At 48.1% G+C, this 17,701-nt stretch overlaps 1 protein-coding gene across 2 annotated transcripts in view; it reads right to left on the reverse strand.

The window, feature by feature from the left end:
• Positions 1–893: 893 nt before the first annotated feature.
• Positions 894–17,701, reverse strand: part of SLC38A10 (solute carrier family 38 member 10) — an 80,272-nt gene continuing 63,464 nt past the window's right edge. The window contains exons 12-16 of one of the 2 annotated variants that reach the window (XM_083427355.1): positions 12,424–12,591; positions 11,838–12,227; positions 10,572–10,673; positions 5,127–5,306; positions 894–4,549 (exon numbers count right to left, since the gene is read on the reverse strand). In XM_083427355.1, coding sequence (XP_083283481.1) covers positions 3,387–4,549; positions 5,127–5,306; positions 10,572–10,673; positions 11,838–12,227; positions 12,424–12,591 — 2,003 coding nt within the window. In that variant the 3' untranslated portion in view covers positions 894–3,386. Of the gene's footprint in view, positions 4,553–5,126; positions 5,307–10,571; positions 10,674–11,837; positions 12,228–12,423; positions 12,592–17,701 lie in introns of both variants that reach the window. The other variant, XM_083427354.1, reaches the window with a different exon arrangement.

The following is a 17,701-nucleotide window of genomic DNA, read 5'->3' on the forward strand; positions in this document are numbered from 1 at the left end:
TTTTTGTTAATTCCAGTTCTTGAAGATTTGGGGCAAGGAAATATGAAGGCCCAGGGTGTCAGGACTCCATAATAGCCTTTGTTAATTTGTGGCGGGAAAACATATTAAAAAATAATAATACCCTGAACCCTGCCGTGTTGAGGAATCTGTAACTGCATGCCTGATTTCCCTTCTGAACATGCATTTCCTAATTGAAGCTTTGAAAAAAAAATCTAATCAGTGAAACTGCCTAAGGAGAAAAAGGCTTTATAGGCCAAGGTTACTGAACAGCTTAGTAATCTGCCCACTAGAAGTGCAAAGATTGGTGCAGCGTTGTGGCTCCTACTTACCAAAGAAAGCCAGTGAGTCCTTCATCATTGTAGGCACCCAAGGCCAAAGAGCTATGAAGGTTCTTAGGACAATTTTAGACAAGTGTTCAAATCTGGAGTCAAGTCTCCATTTAGATAGGTATTTTGAGTGGGCCCTGTATCAAAGAACGCTGGATTCATGACTTCTTTTTTAAATGTGGATGGATGTAAGTAAAAATATTTAAAACTCTCATTCAACCGAATACCTCTAAATCTATTTTACAAGTGTGCCTCGCAAACTGATTTACTCACAGTATATGTAAAGCATTGGCAGCAAAATGGCTGGAAACAAGCAATGGCCCCCTGATACTTAGTAAGAGCATAACTGAACTTCTGATTCCCCAGATTTATGCTAAACACTCTCGTTGATGGCTCTTTGGGTGGCATTTGAGTTCAAGAGAATGTAAAAGACTTGAAACCAAGCCAAGATCAACAGGAGAGGAAGGGACACTTCCTTACTGGTGCATATTGGTTGCAGATTAGCAATCACATTCTGTGAAATACGAACAAATGTTACTTGCATCAAGAACAACAAAAGGCTCCAGGTGAAAATGCTAGCATTTACTTTATTTGTTTGTGCAGCCTGCCCATAATCCACCAGGTGCAGTCCACAGCCTCCTCCCCCAGATTTCATTCTCCACAATTGTATGGAGATGGCTTGTTTAAAATTCAGTTGCTCTATCGAGCGTTGTCACAAGTATCTTTGGTCCTTTGGTTACAGAACAGGCACAGCACATGATCACATCGCTCTTGATCAGAAAAAGCCTGACAAGGACATACAGGGACATCTCCATAACCCTTTAATATTAAAGCAACTTTCCTGGTATTGTACAAATAGAACACATGTAGAAAGATCATACAAACATTTAACCCCTTTTTACTTAACAAACGAAACTGAAGTAACAGCAGTCTCAGCTGTGGCTGAACTGTGCTTTGAGCAGCATTACTACTTGAGGTGGTCGCATGTAATGCTAAACCATGGGTATGAGAACAAGCTGCAGTAAGCCTCTGGTGCAAAAAAGATGCAAGGCTGTGATCAGAAGCTTACACTTCTGGTTTAATGTGGGGTAGCCCACATGATAGCTTCCAGATGTTGATAGACTGTAACTCCCAGCGTCTCTGACCATGCTGAGTGGAGCTGATGGGAGTTGCAGTCCAAAATATATGGAAGACACCACATTAGCCACACCTTAATGTTGCATCTGAATCCCACTCTATGATCAACCTTAACTATATCGTTTGTTTAAGCAAGCCAGTTTCTTACCTGAAGTTGGCTGTTCTAGCAAACCATAGTTAAGATTAAACACGGTTTGTTGTGTTCAGATGATGTAGAAAGTTTTGTTTAAAAGTTGTTTTTAAAGCTCACATCACAGGAGGGAAATATATACACTCAAGGCTTGCTTAGGTTTGTTCTCGTAACACTAAACTATGGTTTAGTGATATGTCCATATCAGCCCAGTGAGTCTTCTGAAGATTAAGGCTATAATGACAATCGTGCTTATGACAAGGCAAAATGTCCCTCAAAGTAGGTTAAGTGGAACCAGCCACATTTCTCCGTCTCCTTTAATGGAGACACATCAAGCACACTTCACAGGCAAGATACGGCAAAGGCAGGATCTAGCTCTGCCTCACTTGTCAAGACTGTGATGGCATTGCTATTGTCCTAATAGCAATGCCATCACAGGTATTTCTGCACCCTAAACCCATAACTGTTCCAGATAAACAGACTGATAGGAGAAAGAGGCCAATTTACAGACTCAAGGACCCTGCTTGTTTATAACAAAACATTCCCACAGTGCCAAATTCTATTATTTCTGCAGCATGGAGAATCTTAGATTAGATGGGAAGATACCATCGGCTGTTAGGGGCATCCAAGAGTCAAATGCTTTCCAGTTTCGCCGCATCGTTTATCAACAGCAAATGCCACAAACCCTACCAGGAGGCCTGAAACCAAGCGGCGCTCTGCTCAAGCGCACGAGCACCTTTCACAAACGCTTGGACTGTTGGACCAGGTAGGGGTAGCTTTAAACAGCGCTGCCTGCACTTGCCAAATGGAGGAAAGAGGTAGACGCAGGCTGGCCCACTGGAAAAACGCTGACTTGGAATCTCTTCGTTTTGCTTCCTTTAAATTGCTTCCTCTTGCAGCAGGTGGCTGGAAGAGTTTTCACGCACAGTATGGTTCCATAATGCACTTGGGATAGGAATGTATTAAAAGCATAAACCTAATATTTGATAGTTGAGCAAGAGGAGGAAATGATGGGCAACCTCTTTATTGCTAACGTGGACCCCCGATGCATCAGAACAGCCGCTTATGAGCTTGTTTAAGGATGCCTCTGACACTAGCTTTGTGTTTCTGGACCCATTAAACTGATGGAATGTCTTCTCACTTGAGACACTCATGAAACTTCTCTCCTCCCCCCCTTCTTCCCAAAGGCATATCAGCCCATTCCCCAAATAACAGAAGAATCCAAAATTAATTTAAAGGCAGGCGGGGGGAACCTGTGGCCCTCGAGGTTGTGCTGGAATACAACCCCCATTATCCCTTTCCACTGCCCGCGATGGGAACTGGAGTCCAACAACATCTGGAGGGTCCCAGTTTCCCCCTCCCCACTGTAAGCAATGCGAGCGGAGAGGCAGATTTGATCTAGATCAAACGGCAAGCATGAAAACGAGTTCCAGTTCCAAACACACAGAAGTTAAAGGAAATAGTTAAAAGGCAACTGAGCGAGAATAAAATGCAAATGCTTCTTTGGAAAGGTGGCAAGCACAAAGCACTCCAAAACTGAGATGCTCTGCAGGTTAGCCACCAGCAGAAATGAGGAGAAGGGACAAGCTGTTGCAGTACTGAAGTATGAAAGTGGCTGGGCAGCGATGCAATTTCTTCTTCCCTCAAGACTGCGCCAGTCAAATTTGTCCGGTTCAGATAGAGCTAGCTGATTTAGGCTGCCAACAGCTGCAGCTCCAACTGCAGGCAGCTCAGTAACAAGGCATCCCAAAATGGCCCGACGTTTGGTCTCAGTCATGCAAAGCCTTCCTCTCTCACCCCTCCTCCTCCTCCTCTGCCACAGTTATCTGTTTAATCTGCCGACTATGAAGTGCTTGCTGGGCACCTTCTGCTGCCTGGTTCAAGTGAGTCTCCAGCGCACTGCGGAGGTCATTGACTTTCACATCTGGGAGGGGGTTTAGTCCAATGATCACATCCCCTGTCTCGCTCTCTTCTTCCTCGAGGTCCCGCCTCCTACGGCGCAGGTCTAGGTCAGCCTGCAACTTGAGGTCTCTGTTGGGTTTGGCATTTTCATGCTCCCTGGGGGCAAGCCTAGCCTTCTCTGGCTTCACAGCAGGGTCGTGTTCGGACTCCTGTAACTTCTCTGGTTCTTTTCGCTCGCTCTCCAAATCTGGCCCTGGCTCATTGGCACGATGGGGCTGTGGGCTGTGGCCTCCGGCTGCCACCCCCTCTTTACTACCGCCCCCCTGGCCTTGCAGTTTACCAATGTGGTCCAAAGGTAACGCTTGCTTCTCTCCAACTTTCTCGACCTTCACGACTCCTGGGACCTCCAGGTTCTCGTGCATGTTCTCAGAGACTTTTGGTTTATGAGCAGGATCTGCTTGCTGTTCTTGATGACGGGGCGCCTCTTTGTTCGTCTCCCTGGCAAGCGGCTCTCTCTCGGAGACTCTTGGAGCAATCTTCTCAGCCGCCACATGAACTTTGGCTGCATCAGGCATCTCTCTTTGGCCTACAGCTCTTTGCGCAACCTCAACCATTTTCTGGACATTCTTGATCTTTTCCAGGGCATTTTGGACCATTTGAGTACCCTGGCCTTCTTTCAACCCCACAATCTTTAGTTGCTTTTCCTGGTGATGCCCACCAGCCCTGGCTACCTGTGAGTCGCTTCTGACCGGCTCCACTAACTTCCCAGCTTGATTTTTCCCAGCTTGGTGCAGTGAAATCTTCTCAGCCTCATTTGGATGAGCTGCAGGGATTTTAGGTGGAGCTCCAGTAAATTTGCTGTCTGCTTGCTGCTCTCCTGCGGCCTGTTGCCTTCCCTGGCCATTAGAATCTTGGGGGTGGTTGTCAAGCCCATGCAGAGGACGATCCAGTCCATTATTTGGTATAACCTTTCCAACGTCTTCAAATTTATCTTCAAGACCATCCTCTCTCTCCTTACTTTTGAGGATAGGCAGGTCAGGTTCTTGGTGTATTTCTGCTGCAGAGAAAAGCAAACAGCTCTTAGTTATTGCATGTTCTAACAAAGGGGAAATCTCCCTACTGACAACAACCGGGGAGTTCACACAACAGCCTCATAAGGAGGTCACACCATTCCCCACCCCAAATTCTCCCTACCACCGCTCACGCCTGACTGCCATGGCGACCAGGTTAATTTTGAAACTCATAAACAAGGGCAGCAATGTAGTAAAGCAGAGAGGCTCCTCCTAAGCTTCAGGCTTCCTGCAGCTCCGAACAGCTTCCGAGAAATGTGGATGTCTCCCCAAACCCCAATGTCGCCTTTCCTCCACTTCCATCTATCCTCCTGTGGTTTCCAATTACACACAAGCGAGAATTTTCACGCCAGGAAACAGCTTCTGCTATGCTGGCTTCCAGAATGGCTTTGTATTGCTAGATGAAGAGGAGGGAAGTGGAAAAGAAGCATTCCTAGGGCAAAGCTGAAGAAATGGGCTCCATTCATGGTCCACTGATACCACCCTTCTCAGAGTGGCTCCCTAACCCCTATTAATTCATTTATTATTATTATTATTATTATTATTATTATTATTATTTACCTTGCTTTGGCTTTTCCTCTCCTTCCTCCTCTTGCCTCTGCTGGTGGATCTCCTTGTGCTGCTCCTCAATCACGGCTAGCAACTTTGCTTGCTGATCCAAGAGCTGCTTCTGCTGAACCTGCTGTTCCTTAATCACTTCTATCAAGGCGGCATGGTCCAGTCCCTTCTCCTTCCCAGCTTCTAGAAAGAGAGAGGGGAGGGGGGGAAATGGGGCTGGAATGAATGCACCCCAATGGTCTACCATACACAGGAATTCGGAAAGAGTAGTAGTGGGCATGCTACTGTCTCCACAAAACACTTGCATAGCCTTGCACTTATCAGATCTTGAGGTCATAGCTCACTTTGGTACCTATGGCCACGAGAAACCCGATTCCCCAAGCACCTTCTGGAAATGAATTATCACTCTGGGGTCGTTTTCTCTTGCCATGTCTTCTTTTGTCTGTACACTGAACACCGACAATGCATTTCAAAGTAGGGAGGGGCAGCTCTTTCCAAAGGGAAGTCGAGTTTGGATCAAAGCGAAATGGAAAACCAAGGCAGGCAGAGGGAACAAACTGCATGACATTCAAAAGGAAGCGGTACTTCAAGTGAGGGAGTTTCAGGCGCGTTGAGATTAAATGGTTTGGGAGCTGTGAAGGAACCGATGAAATCTCAAGAGAGATTCCAGGACGAGGTGCCCGGTCAAAAGCAAGCCACGGACAGTGTGAAGACTCGAGTACTTGCAAGAAGTTCAAGCTTAAAAACACACAGTGCTTTTTCACAAGTGCCTTCAACGCACACTCTACGTATAAATTCAAATCCTGGAGGTTTAGGGTTAAAAGTTGCAATTCATTTTGATCCATACCTGCAACTAGCTTTTTAATCTTGGCTGTTTCAGTCCCATTGTGAAGCAGAAGGGAAAAAGACATTATGAAACCATGGTGCTTTTTTTTTTTTTTTTTTTTTTGTAGAACAAAGAAAGAAAACAAGTAATAAAACGTATAGACATGTACCGCAAGGAGATTTTTTATGGAAAATACAGGTCTTTTTATTTCAGGCTGATCTTAACCCAAGCCAGCTTTCAGACGGAGGACTAGGAGACATCCTACAGTGGGTCACACAGTGACTCAGGCAGCCTATTCTCCTCAGTGTAAGCAGACAAGTCATTCTCAGGTAGTCAGTCTGTTTTCTCCTACACAAACCTTGAATATTGGCTGCCTATTGGCTTCCTGCTGCCTTCCTTCTACTCCTCTTCCACTCTCACAATGGGTGCTTCTTGGGCTAAGGCAGTGTTTCCCAAACTTGGGTCTCCAGCACTTTTGGGACTACAACTCCCATCAGCCCTAGCTAGCAAGACCAGTGGTCACGGATGATGGGAACTGTAGTCCAAACACAGCTGAAGGCCCAAGTCTGGGAAACACTGGGCTAAGGGAAGAAAAGCCACATCCCTGTTCACTGGAACCGACCGTCTAAGCAGGAATTACTGCCTGCCATCCAAAGGGATAACGTAGCCAGAGTCAATTCAGGCACCTTTCCCCCTGCCTAAGTTTGAACTGCACACTAGGCCTCATCCAAACCACCTTGCATGTGTGGACCCAGCTCCGTGTTGCATACCTGAGCAAGACACACCCACCGGATAAGATATTGAGATCATTTCCCTTCTTCTTTTTTTGTCCTTTCTCTGATCAATAATTTTATTTATTTGTGTTTCTGATATAATTCCATGTCAACAAAATGTAGACAAAAATACAGTCGTACCTTGGATCCCAAACACCCTGGAACTCAGACGTGTTGGCTCCTGAACGCCACAAACCCGGAAGCGATTGTTCCGGTTTGGAAACGTTCTTTTGGAACCCGGACGTCTGACTGGGCTGCCACAACTTCTGATTGGCTGCAGGAGCTTCCTGCAGCCAATCAGAAGCCGTGATTTGGTTTCCGAACGTTTTGGAAGTCAAACGGACTTCCGGAATGGATTCCGTTTGACTTCCAAGGCACGACTCTAATACAATAAGAAAAGAATCTCTAAAATAAAAAAGAGGTTGCAATTTAAGATTTTCAAGAATAGACCAAAAAAACCCCAAGCCCATAAAACATTACTTAACCAACTTCCTATCCTCTCCTTCCATGGTTCCTTTCATCTCCTCTTCTTCCCGCGTTTCCTTGGTTCACTCCATTTATTGTAATTACTTTGATAAACTTTAGTTATTTCTTAGTTATTTCTTATTATCTTGCCATCCTGGTAGGTAGATTGTTTATTTATAATACTTTTTCATATATTCAATAAACAATATTCAGTCCTCCTTATATCTTTCATCATTTTGATTTCTTATTCTAGTGGTCATTCTTGCAAGCTCTGCCTATTCTAACAGTTTAATGTGCCATTCTTCGTTTCTTGGTACCTTGTCTGTTTTCCATTTTTGGGCTAGTAACACATGGGTGGCTGTTTTCACATACAGGAACATATTTCTCTCCTTTTTTGGTGACTTCTGTTGTTATTAACCCCAGCAACAATGCTTCTGGATTTTTAGGATAGGATTTTTTAAACTTTTTTTTTTAGTTCATTTTAGATCATTTCCCAGTACCTTTTAATTATGCTACACAACCACCACATGTGATAGAAGGTTCCTACTTCTGTCTTACATTTCCAGCAATTACCCTTTATTGATTTTGACATTTTTGCTAGTGTATTTGGTGTCAAATACCACCTATGCTGCAACTTCATAAAATTCTCTCTTAATCTGTAGCATGCTGTAAACCTTACATTTACTTTCCACAGTAATATTTACTTATATTTATATTTACTTTTGAGAGGGGGAAAGTGGGTTGCTTTTTGAGAAGACGAATGACACTGGGGGAAGGTGATCTGCAGGCAACCAGAAGCGAGTGTTCTCAACTTTTCAAAAGCATTTGACGAATCTGGTGTTTGGAAATACGTGCATTTGCACCCCTCCATATGCACAGATTCATGAAAGTATGCCATGGTTTAAAACTTGAAATGAGCGATGCTGGGAGGTTCCACTTTGTCAGGAAATCACAGCCATGCTCAATTCCTTGTGCCCATGGGTATGTAGAGAATATTTGGAGCTCCTCTTTGAGAAGGCACTCTGCACATGTTTAAATGCAATCTTTTTTTATGTGCTGTACAAAGTCTAACATGGGGAGGGAGTTTAAAAACTGTGACACCCTCATCTCAAAAGCACACCAGCCTTGCCTAGGAATCTCTCTTATTCAGGCTCGGCGATTACGAAAGATACTTCTAAGTTTCTACATAGCGTGATCACTATTGTCACGTAGGAATTCATGTAAGAGAACACGCCTTCTTACTGTTAACTCCCTATAGCTTTTACCCATCTTTCCCCTTACATATTTGCTAATGAGACACCTGCCAGCTTACCTTTCCCTACATGGCGGTCACACTGACCATATGGCCCCTTGTATTACCTTATTTAGAACACTCAGTTCGTAGCTTACTCTCAGGGCTCTTGCTACTTCCTAATTAAGGTTGCTAGCTATGCTCTGTTTGAGCAGGAATGCCACCGATTCTAGAAGAGTGCTCTGCGGCACACCACCAATGTTCCCTTCGCCGAGAACAGTCCCAGTTTCCACATCACAGGCTCAAAACATCTCCACTGTGATAGCAAATCTATCCCTGTGCACCATTAATCCACAGACCTCCTGCCAGCAATGTATGGAAGTCTAGAACATGACATGGAACATAGGAAGCAACCTTACACTGAGCCGGACCGCTGGTTCATCTAGTTCACTACTGCCCACACTGACGGGCAGCAGTTGTGCAGGGTTTCAGGCAGGGATCTCTCTACGTTCTACCTGCAGGTGCTGGGAACTGAACCTGGGGTTTTCTGCATGCAAAACAGATGCTTTGCCACTGAGCTGCGGTCCTGCAAGATGGGATTGGGTGCAAAGCTAATTGCCCCAGAGAGTTACACTGAAATGGGAGAGTCAAGTGCTTTGGACTGATAAAGGGACACAATCTTTTCCATGCGATTGCCGGGAGCTGCTCTGCCCAGAATCTCCTTATTTGTCAGAGGCATCCGTACACGAGAGGACTGGCAGAGAGCACATCTAATTCTAGGAAGCCCCCATTTTTCTGTCGTATCAGATTTCCACAGTAACAGCTTAAAAGCTCGGACCGGAGGACTTCCAGCAAGGACCTGCTCTGAGGTTATGCTTCACTCACCAGATCAGCAGAGCCCGAGGCTGTGTGTTTTGACTAAGAAAGAGCTCCTGTGTCCAAGAGCAATCTCTGTGTCAGTGGCCTTTAAAAGCATTGCAAGGGAAAGGGAGGGGAGAAACCAGCAGCGGAAAGGAGAGAATCTCCTGTATCCAAGGAATATCTTCCCCCTTGCTTAAAGGTAAAGGTACCCCTGCCCATACGGGCCAGTCTTGACAGACTCTAGGGTTGTGCGCCCATCTCACTCAAAGAGGCCGGGGGCCAGCGCTGTCCGAAGACACTTCTGGGTCACGTGGCCAGCGTGACATCGCTGCTCTGGCGAGCCAGAGCCGCACACGGAAACGCTGTTTACCTTCCTGCTAGTAAGCGGTCCCTATTTATCTACTTGCACCCGAGAGTGCTTTCGAACTGCTAGGTTGGCAGGCGCTGGGACCGAACAACGGGAGCGCACCCCGCCGCGGGGATTCGAACCGCCGACCTTTCAATCGGCAAGCCCTAGGCGCTGAGGCTTTAACCCACAGCGCCACCCGCGTCCCTTCCCCCTTGCTTACAGAGAAACAAAAGAACGAAAGAAACTCCACTTGTTCCAGGCCATCAGAAGACTGCCAACTACCAGCAAAGGAAGACCTGGTTCCATCACGGGCTGAGTAAGGTCCAGCAGCTCAGCCTCGCTTGCTCTAGGGATCCCCAGTGGTTCTGCTGCCTGGTGATAACCAGGGAAGAGCAAGAATGAAGTTGGCAAATAGTGCCTGAATAAACCTGGGCACCATGTGATTATTATGTACAAACTTTCTTGGGACTGGACTGTGCAAATCTTTCGTGAGCTGCTCTGGGAGTCTCTCAGGGCTATAAAGCAGGATAACAGCATGATAAATCAATCCAGGTGCAGACTGCTTGGAGCAAGGGAACGGACTTTTTTTTCCAGGGGAGCTGTTCCCCTTTCAGAGCAACCTTGAATAGAGAGAGGAGTGTGCTCTCCATTACAAGCAGGGGCGGCTATTTTCTCCTGGAAGCGCTATCGCTTTCACAGTTGGCTTACGGCACCGATGGGATTGTGGTGCCCAGGTGGCTGCAGCCTCAGATTACAAACTCCCAAGATTACGCCAAGGCAAGATGACCTGGCCTTGCAAACCTAGCCTTGATTGGGTTGTTCCTTTCTTTCACGGAAACTACGAGCTGAGCACACACCCACACACCCACCCCAAGGGCTGCTGGAGAGGGAGATGGGAGCCCCAGAGTGTGCATCTGGGGGGCAGAGCAAGGACAGCGCTTACCCTCCAGCTTGCTGTCTGCATTCTCCTCCACATTACGAATCTCCCTCTGCTCCGCTTGGGCTGGCTCCGGCCTCTCTGGAGCAGGCAGCTCCCTTTTTTCACCTGCATACCAGGGACAAACAGACAGACACTCCTTGATGGGGAAAGGAAAGCGACAGATGTTCTCTGCCTCTCCACCCCCGTCTCCCCTCCCCCCTCTGCACGCCGCTTTTATCCAACTTGATGACTGCAGAAAAAGTCATAAAAATATTTAACAGCGCTAGAGCCCGCTGGCAGCAAAACCAGGGCTAACTGCCCGAGCCCATTGAAATGCAAACCCTAACCCTACAGAGCTTCGCAGTGGGCACTTAGCAATGTGGCACCTGTCGAGCTCTTCTAGCCCTGGGTCCCTGGTGAGCAGCACAGCACAGCACCTGATGCTTTCGCAAGCGAGTAAGCTACTGCGAAGTAGATAATGCAGGATCTGTCAATGCCAGGCGATTCGTTGCACGCACCCCAGCAATGACTAAAAGAGGTGAACCGATCCAGCCACACTTACAATGGAGGCAGTGGCTGAGCAGGGGCCTGAGAACTCCTCATTGGGAAATTCCCTTATATAAAGACTCATTAAAAGCGAGGTACAGTAGACGCTTGGGTTGCAAATGTGATCCGTGTGGGATTCACGTTTGCAACCCGCAGCGGCGCGTCTGCACACGCGCAGGTTGCGATTCGGCGCTTCTGCACATGCGCAAAGCGCAATTTAGCACCTCTGCATGTGCGTGACCGCTGAAACCCAGAGGTAACCCGTTCCGGTACTTCCAGGTTTTGGCAGTCCATAATCCAAAAAAATGCAACCAGAAGCGTCTGTAACCCGAGGTATGACTGTGCAAAGGAAGCAAACCCTTTTTATTTCACTCGAGATGGCAGAAACTGTGTTGTCTTGCTGTAGGATGTGGATCTTTATCTTTTCCTTTTTTGGCATGGGCAGGAGGAAAATGCCAGTGCAAATTAGGCTCTGGGGATGGGCAGGCAAAGGTCATGTGGCGAGAGGGGTTAGCTATGGATAAGCACCGGGAAAGGGAAAGCAAGTGATTTATTGAGCCTTTGGAAGCTGCGGCTGTGTGCAACTCAGGTGCCCCTGCAGCCAGCGGTGCCCTCTTCCAGAATTCTGTGACAACAGCCAAGCGCTGCACTGATTTGCGGTTTAACTGCAGAAATGCAAAATATCTCAGGGTCCCAAGGGATAAAAACGAACTCCCTAGGAAGATGCAGGGGGAAGGAACCTACCTGTCTCAATCTCCTTCTCAGGTTGCATCTTTTCCTTCAAGTGTTCAGCTTGCTGCAGGCGGGAGCCATCCCTCTCGCCATGCTTGTCCAGCTGGATGTCTTTGTACGGGGGGCGTTCATCCCCGTGTGCAGGAGGCTTGGGTTCTTTCCCTGGGTGGTCCTCCACCTTTTTCTGGCCACCTTCTCCCTTTGCCTGTTCGGGAACGGGCTTCAGCTGTGCCTCTTCCTGCTCCTTCCCCAACACAGCATTCCCCTCCGCCAGGTCGTTCTTCTTGGCCGGCGGCTGCTTGTCTTCAGGCTCCTCGTGGTCCTGGCCCTCATCCACCAAGACCTGGTCATGTGGCACCGGGGGCTCGTGGCGGTGGGCTTCTCCTACAGGCTGTGCAATGCCTGTGGGGAGAGAAGGAAGGTGGGTCAGCCAGCAAAGAGCAGAGGATGCACTGCAAAGGAAGGTTTCACTCCCTGCTATCTCATCTACCTGGCTGAAGACGAAATTAAACTAGAATTAGGAACTACAGGAAGAGCTGTGGAATTGGCTAAGTTCACAGACAGCCTCTCACTTTCCCCAGCTCCAGTTCTAAATTACCTTGGTCAGGCCGGTCCAGCTGCACCTCCTCTTTCGGCTTCTCCTTCTCGCCTCTCTTCGGCACATCCATGGGATCCAAGATCTGTGCCTTTTCCAGCTCTTCATTCCCGTTCTGCAATTTGGGTTTGTCGCGGCCATCGGCTGCTTCTTCAATGGCTGGTTTCTGGTCTGAAAAGGGTGGAGATGGTTAAGCGAGCAAGGAAGGCCAAGATTCTTGCACTGCTGAGCTGGCTTAGGCCAAACTGCTCATTGCACAGGAGATCTGCAACTGGATCTCCTCTTGCTTTCTGCTCTTAATTAAATGCAGCTGTGCAGGAGAGGTATTGACAATTTGATTGGAGCAGCAATGCGGTTTGACCCTTTTCTCTTGCACCCCTGATCTAAATTCCACTCTACTGCTATTTGACCTAGGGTAGGTGGGGAGGACTACAAGTCAAACAGAAACTAGAGGAAGCAAATTTGGGGGAATTGCATGGGAGCTCCCCCTGCTTCCCTTGTGCCTTTTCAGTTGTTTAACAGTTCCCCCACCCACCCACATGCTGCATTTCATTGAACAAGTAAACACTGGGAGATCTGGTCATGGATTTCCTCCCTTAATCTAAGCCCCCCCCCCCCGTGCTGCACTTAAAGTTAAAGGTAAAGGGACCCCTGACCATTAGGTCCAGTCGTGACCGACTCTGGGCTTGCGGCGCTCATCTCGCTTTATTGGCCGAGGGAGCTGGCATACAGCTTCCGGGTCATGTGGCCAGCATGGCTAAGCCACTTCTGGCGAACCAAAGCAGCACACGGAAACGGCGTTCACCTTCCCGCCGGAGCAGTACCTATTTATCTACTTGCACTTTGACATGCTTTGAAACTGCTAGGTTGGCAGGAGCAGGGACCGAGCGATGGGAGCTTACCCCGTCACGGCGATTCGAACTGCCGACCTTCTGATCAGCAAGTCCCAGGCTCTGTGGTTTAACCCACAGCGCTGCACTTATTAAGAACAAATGAGATGCTGCTGCTGGAGCCACTAGATGGCAGCATTGCTCTTGCTCATTTGCATTCTGTGCATGTCAAGCAGCAGGACAGGCACAGTGAAGAAGCCAGGCATGGCCAAGGGAACTCACCTGCTGGGGTTAGCAACCAGGAGGAAACATAACAGGGGATTGGCTTACACGGCCTCCACAATAAAAAGGGCAGAGGAAGAAAACAGGCACAGCAGGCGAGGAAGATATAACAAGCACACAAAAAAAAAAAAAAAAAAAAAAGGAATCCCCAGATGGGAGAGGACCAAGAAAGCTTGAAAAGCTGCCAGAAAGAAACACAAGCGGCAGTTTGGGGGCCTGTTAATTCACTGCATCCTCCTGTAGGAATCGCCAGCAGATCCCTCTCTGCTTGCAAAGATCATTGCACAAAACAAACAGCATAGCTAGAAAGCAGGGAACGGGGGGCGCACACAGCAGGCTCCAGTCTTTCCCAATAATACCTCGGTTTAAAGCCTGCAATTACCCTAGATTACCACTCTGCAGGGAGGCAGCCTGCAGCAAACAAGAGAGAGAGACTCCTGCCCTGGTTTAAAAAAAGCCAAACCTCTGCAGGCCAAGCCCTCGGCTCCCTACATCAAGAGATGCACACGAGGGGGGCATACCCATCTCGCTCGCAGCTGCTTTTTGGTCAAATGGTAAGTACCACCAACCACCACCCCTTGCCAGGAAGCCAACAAACCAGCCTTTCCCAGCCTGCTGCCTTCCAGCTGTGCTCGCCGGCCCTCGTGGAATCAGTCTAAAACATCTGGAGGGCACCAGGTCGGGGAAGTTGCCATAAGACGTTGCATTTTCCTACCCAGTCACCAGGGGCCCCAAGGATGCAGTTCTGCAAGCAGAGCAGAGCTTGCCCTGACTGTTCCCTCGCTCCTGGCAGCAGCTGAAATCGCGCCAAGCATTTCCTGCACGGTTAAGTCTGAAATAGACATTTTCACACTTACACTCCACCCTGTGCCATTTTCACTCTCGCCTCCTCCTGGGAATTAAAACTCTGCTTACACCTACGCTTCCAAGCGGGGGCAGAGGACTTCCAGCAGGTATACGGAGGTAGTTTTGAGAGGCTGGGAGCAGCGAGCGTCCAATTTGCTCCGGGTGAAGTCTCCAGAGACTCCCAGCCTGTGTATGCGTGCAAATGATCGTGGGGTGTGTGCCAAACTAGGTCTTGGACCCAGGTGAACTAAAACCTAGCTTTGCCCTGCTCAACGTAAGTAACCAATAAGAAACCTGCCAGATCAGCTGAAATGCCCATCTAATTCCATGTCCTGTTCTCACATGGTCTAAGCAGAAGCTTCTGAGGTGCCCCCAAGCAGGATCTGAGTGCAACAGCACTCCCTGAACCTAAGATTCCCGGCAAATGGTATTTGGAGGCTTACTGCCTCCAGCAGCATTATCCTCCATGAAAGGAGGTCCTCTGTGGGTCCTCCTCTCTGAGTGGGCTCACCTCTTTCGCTCCTGCCCAATTAAATCGCACCACTGCCCAAAGGGAGAATGCAAGGCAAGCAGAGGAAGCTGATGCTCCTTCTTGTGTCACTACTTGCATGCTCAGAGGTAGCAGGTGAAAAGGCAGTGAGAATAAGGAGCAGCTGGGTCAGGAGGTTCTGGGGATCGCTGTGGGGCAGGGGGCTGCAGCAGTGTGCAGCCTTGGCAGATGCCCAACAATGGCAGCCTGGCACTAGCCCTGCTTTCCAGGGGAAATCCTTCTCTCTCCCAGCAAGGAAATACAAAAGATGCATATGTGCATAGCTGAATAAGTGTGTTTATTTCTGTGGTGTGAGCATGCAGGGAGTTAGGGCTATGTACACACTGCATTAAAAATAAAGACCCTTATAAACACACAAAGTTAATCAATGTGCATACATTTGTTTATTTTGCATGATTTATTCTGCTTGTGCTATTCAGGAGAGGAAATACAGATTTAAACAAGGCAACAAAGTCTCACCACCCCCTGGAAATACTGCTTAGCCGTCTCCCCTCAGGATTTGCAATTTCACCCAGACACAATGATCCTAACTTTTCTTCACAGTCTAATCTCCACAATCCTAGCAACTAGAAACCTGTAATATAGGAGAAATGGAAAAGCTAAGAATAGCACGGATGCTGAATTCTTTAGGTAAAGGTAAAGGGATCCCTGACAGTTAAGTCCAGTGATGGACGACTCTGGGCTTGCGGCGCTCATCTTGCTTTACTGGCCGAGGGAGCTGGCGTTTGTCCACAGAAAGCTTCCGGGTCATGTGGCCAGCATGACTAAGCCGCTTCTGGTGAAACCAGAGCAGCGCATGGAAATGCCGTTTACCTTCCTGCCGGAGTGGTACCTATTTATCTACTTGCACTTTGACGTGCTTTCGAACTGCTAGGTTGGCAGGAGCAGGGACCGAGCAACGGGAGCTCACCCCGTCGCGGGGATTCGAACCACCGACCTTGTGATTGGCAAGCCCTAGGCTCTGTTGTTTAGACCACAGCGCCACCCAATACCAAATTCTGCACAAAGATAGTGGGATATCAGAACACACATAGTTCAGGACATCTTCTTACTCTGTGTCTGGATGTGCCACTTCAAATTGCAGGTGGGGATTTACGGAAACTTTAAGCATCATAGCTAGCATGACAAGGATGAGGGGTTTGGCCTAGCGTTCTCCCAGAAATGTTGCTGTTTTATGTGTAGGAGTCTTTTTTTCTCAAGGGGAACCATTTCACTATTTGAGCTCCCACCTGCCATCTGAAGTGGTACTGCTCAGTTTTACCACCTCTGTGAGAAGAAGGGCTCTAGGCAACAGAATGCAACAGCTGAAAACCGCTGCAAGCCAGGTAAGAGGTGGCAGGAACTGGCACAAAACACCCACAGAGAGCTTGGGGAAAAGCCCCCAAGGTGCACATGAAAGCAAGTCGGGGAATAATTTTGCAAAGAAGCACAGTCACGTGAAACCAACTGCTGCTTGGCTCAGAGGGTCGGGCTACTGGTATTGCTTCCTCCTCTGCTCCGCAGTCTGGAATTGTGTCCCAGAGGCAACGTGTCCCAGAGGCAAATGTCTCTGAGAAAGAAGAGAGCAGGGCAACTGGCACAGTGAGAACGTTCAAAGTGAAGAGAAACTGTAGGGGGTGGAACTACACAACCAATACAGGCATAGGAACACAGGAAGGTACCTTATACCAGGCATAGGCAAACTCGGCCCTCCAGATGTTTTGGGACTACAACTCCCATCATCCCCAGTTAACAGGACCAGTGGTCAGGGATGATGGGAACTGTAGTCCCAAAACATCTGGAGTGCCAAGTTTGCCTATGCCTGCCTTATACCAAGCCAGGCCATTGGGTCCATCTAGCTCAATTCTGTCTACACTGATTGGCAGTGGCTTCTCCAGAATTTAAAGCAGGGATCTCTCCAAGCCGTACCTGGAGATGCTGGGGATTGAACCTGGATCTTGTGATTGGAAGGCAGATGTTCCACCATTGAGCTAGAGCCCTTTCCAGCAGCACAGCATGACCAAACTCTTACTTCAAAGCTTTGCTGCCCTGGCCCCTTTGAGGGGGTCAGAGGAACCTGGCAGGTTGGGAAGTTTGATAAAGCCTTGTAGAAGCTGCCAGATAAGCCAAGGCAGAATTGGGTGGGCTACAGGAACCTAGGCAGAATATGGGCAGCACAGATTTCTCAATTCCCTAGTACTTGTAACCCAACAGGTGGTGGACTCTCCTTCCTTGGAGGTTTTTAAACGGTTGGGTGACCATCTGTTATGGATGCTTTAGCTGAGATTCCTGCATTGCAGGGGGTTGGACTAGATTACCCTTGGGATCCCTTCCAACTCTTAAGTTTCTATTGTTTCCCTGTGGTCTTGTGTTTACAGCCGGAAATGGAGCTCACAACATTTTGCACAGAAATGAAGGCAGAGGACCTGCAAGACTCCGCTCAACTCCCGTGCTGCTGAAAGCCAACACTTAGCAATCAGAATAAGTTATGCAAATCTCTAACAAGTCACTGTATTTTCATATTTTCTCTCTGTTGAACAGTTTGTCGGCTTTTGCCCACATAACTTGGATATTTGGGGGTTGGAGGTGGTAAGGAACAGAGGCCTAAAAGGAGGAGCAAATGCAGTATGGATTTAAAAGGAGATGAATGGCCAAGAGGACTGGCACCAGGAGTCATCAAGGAGAACAGGGAGCATGCAGGATACCTAAGTTCTCTGATCTTCGGAAGCCTCACTTCAGCGATCCTCTAGTGCTGAGGGCCACTGACCACATGAAACGTCTCCTTTTGTTAACC

Source organism: Podarcis tiliguerta (assembly GCF_965153285.1).
Source record: "Podarcis tiliguerta genome assembly, chromosome: 2".
NCBI lineage: Eukaryota > Metazoa > Chordata > Lepidosauria > Squamata > Lacertidae > Podarcis > Podarcis tiliguerta.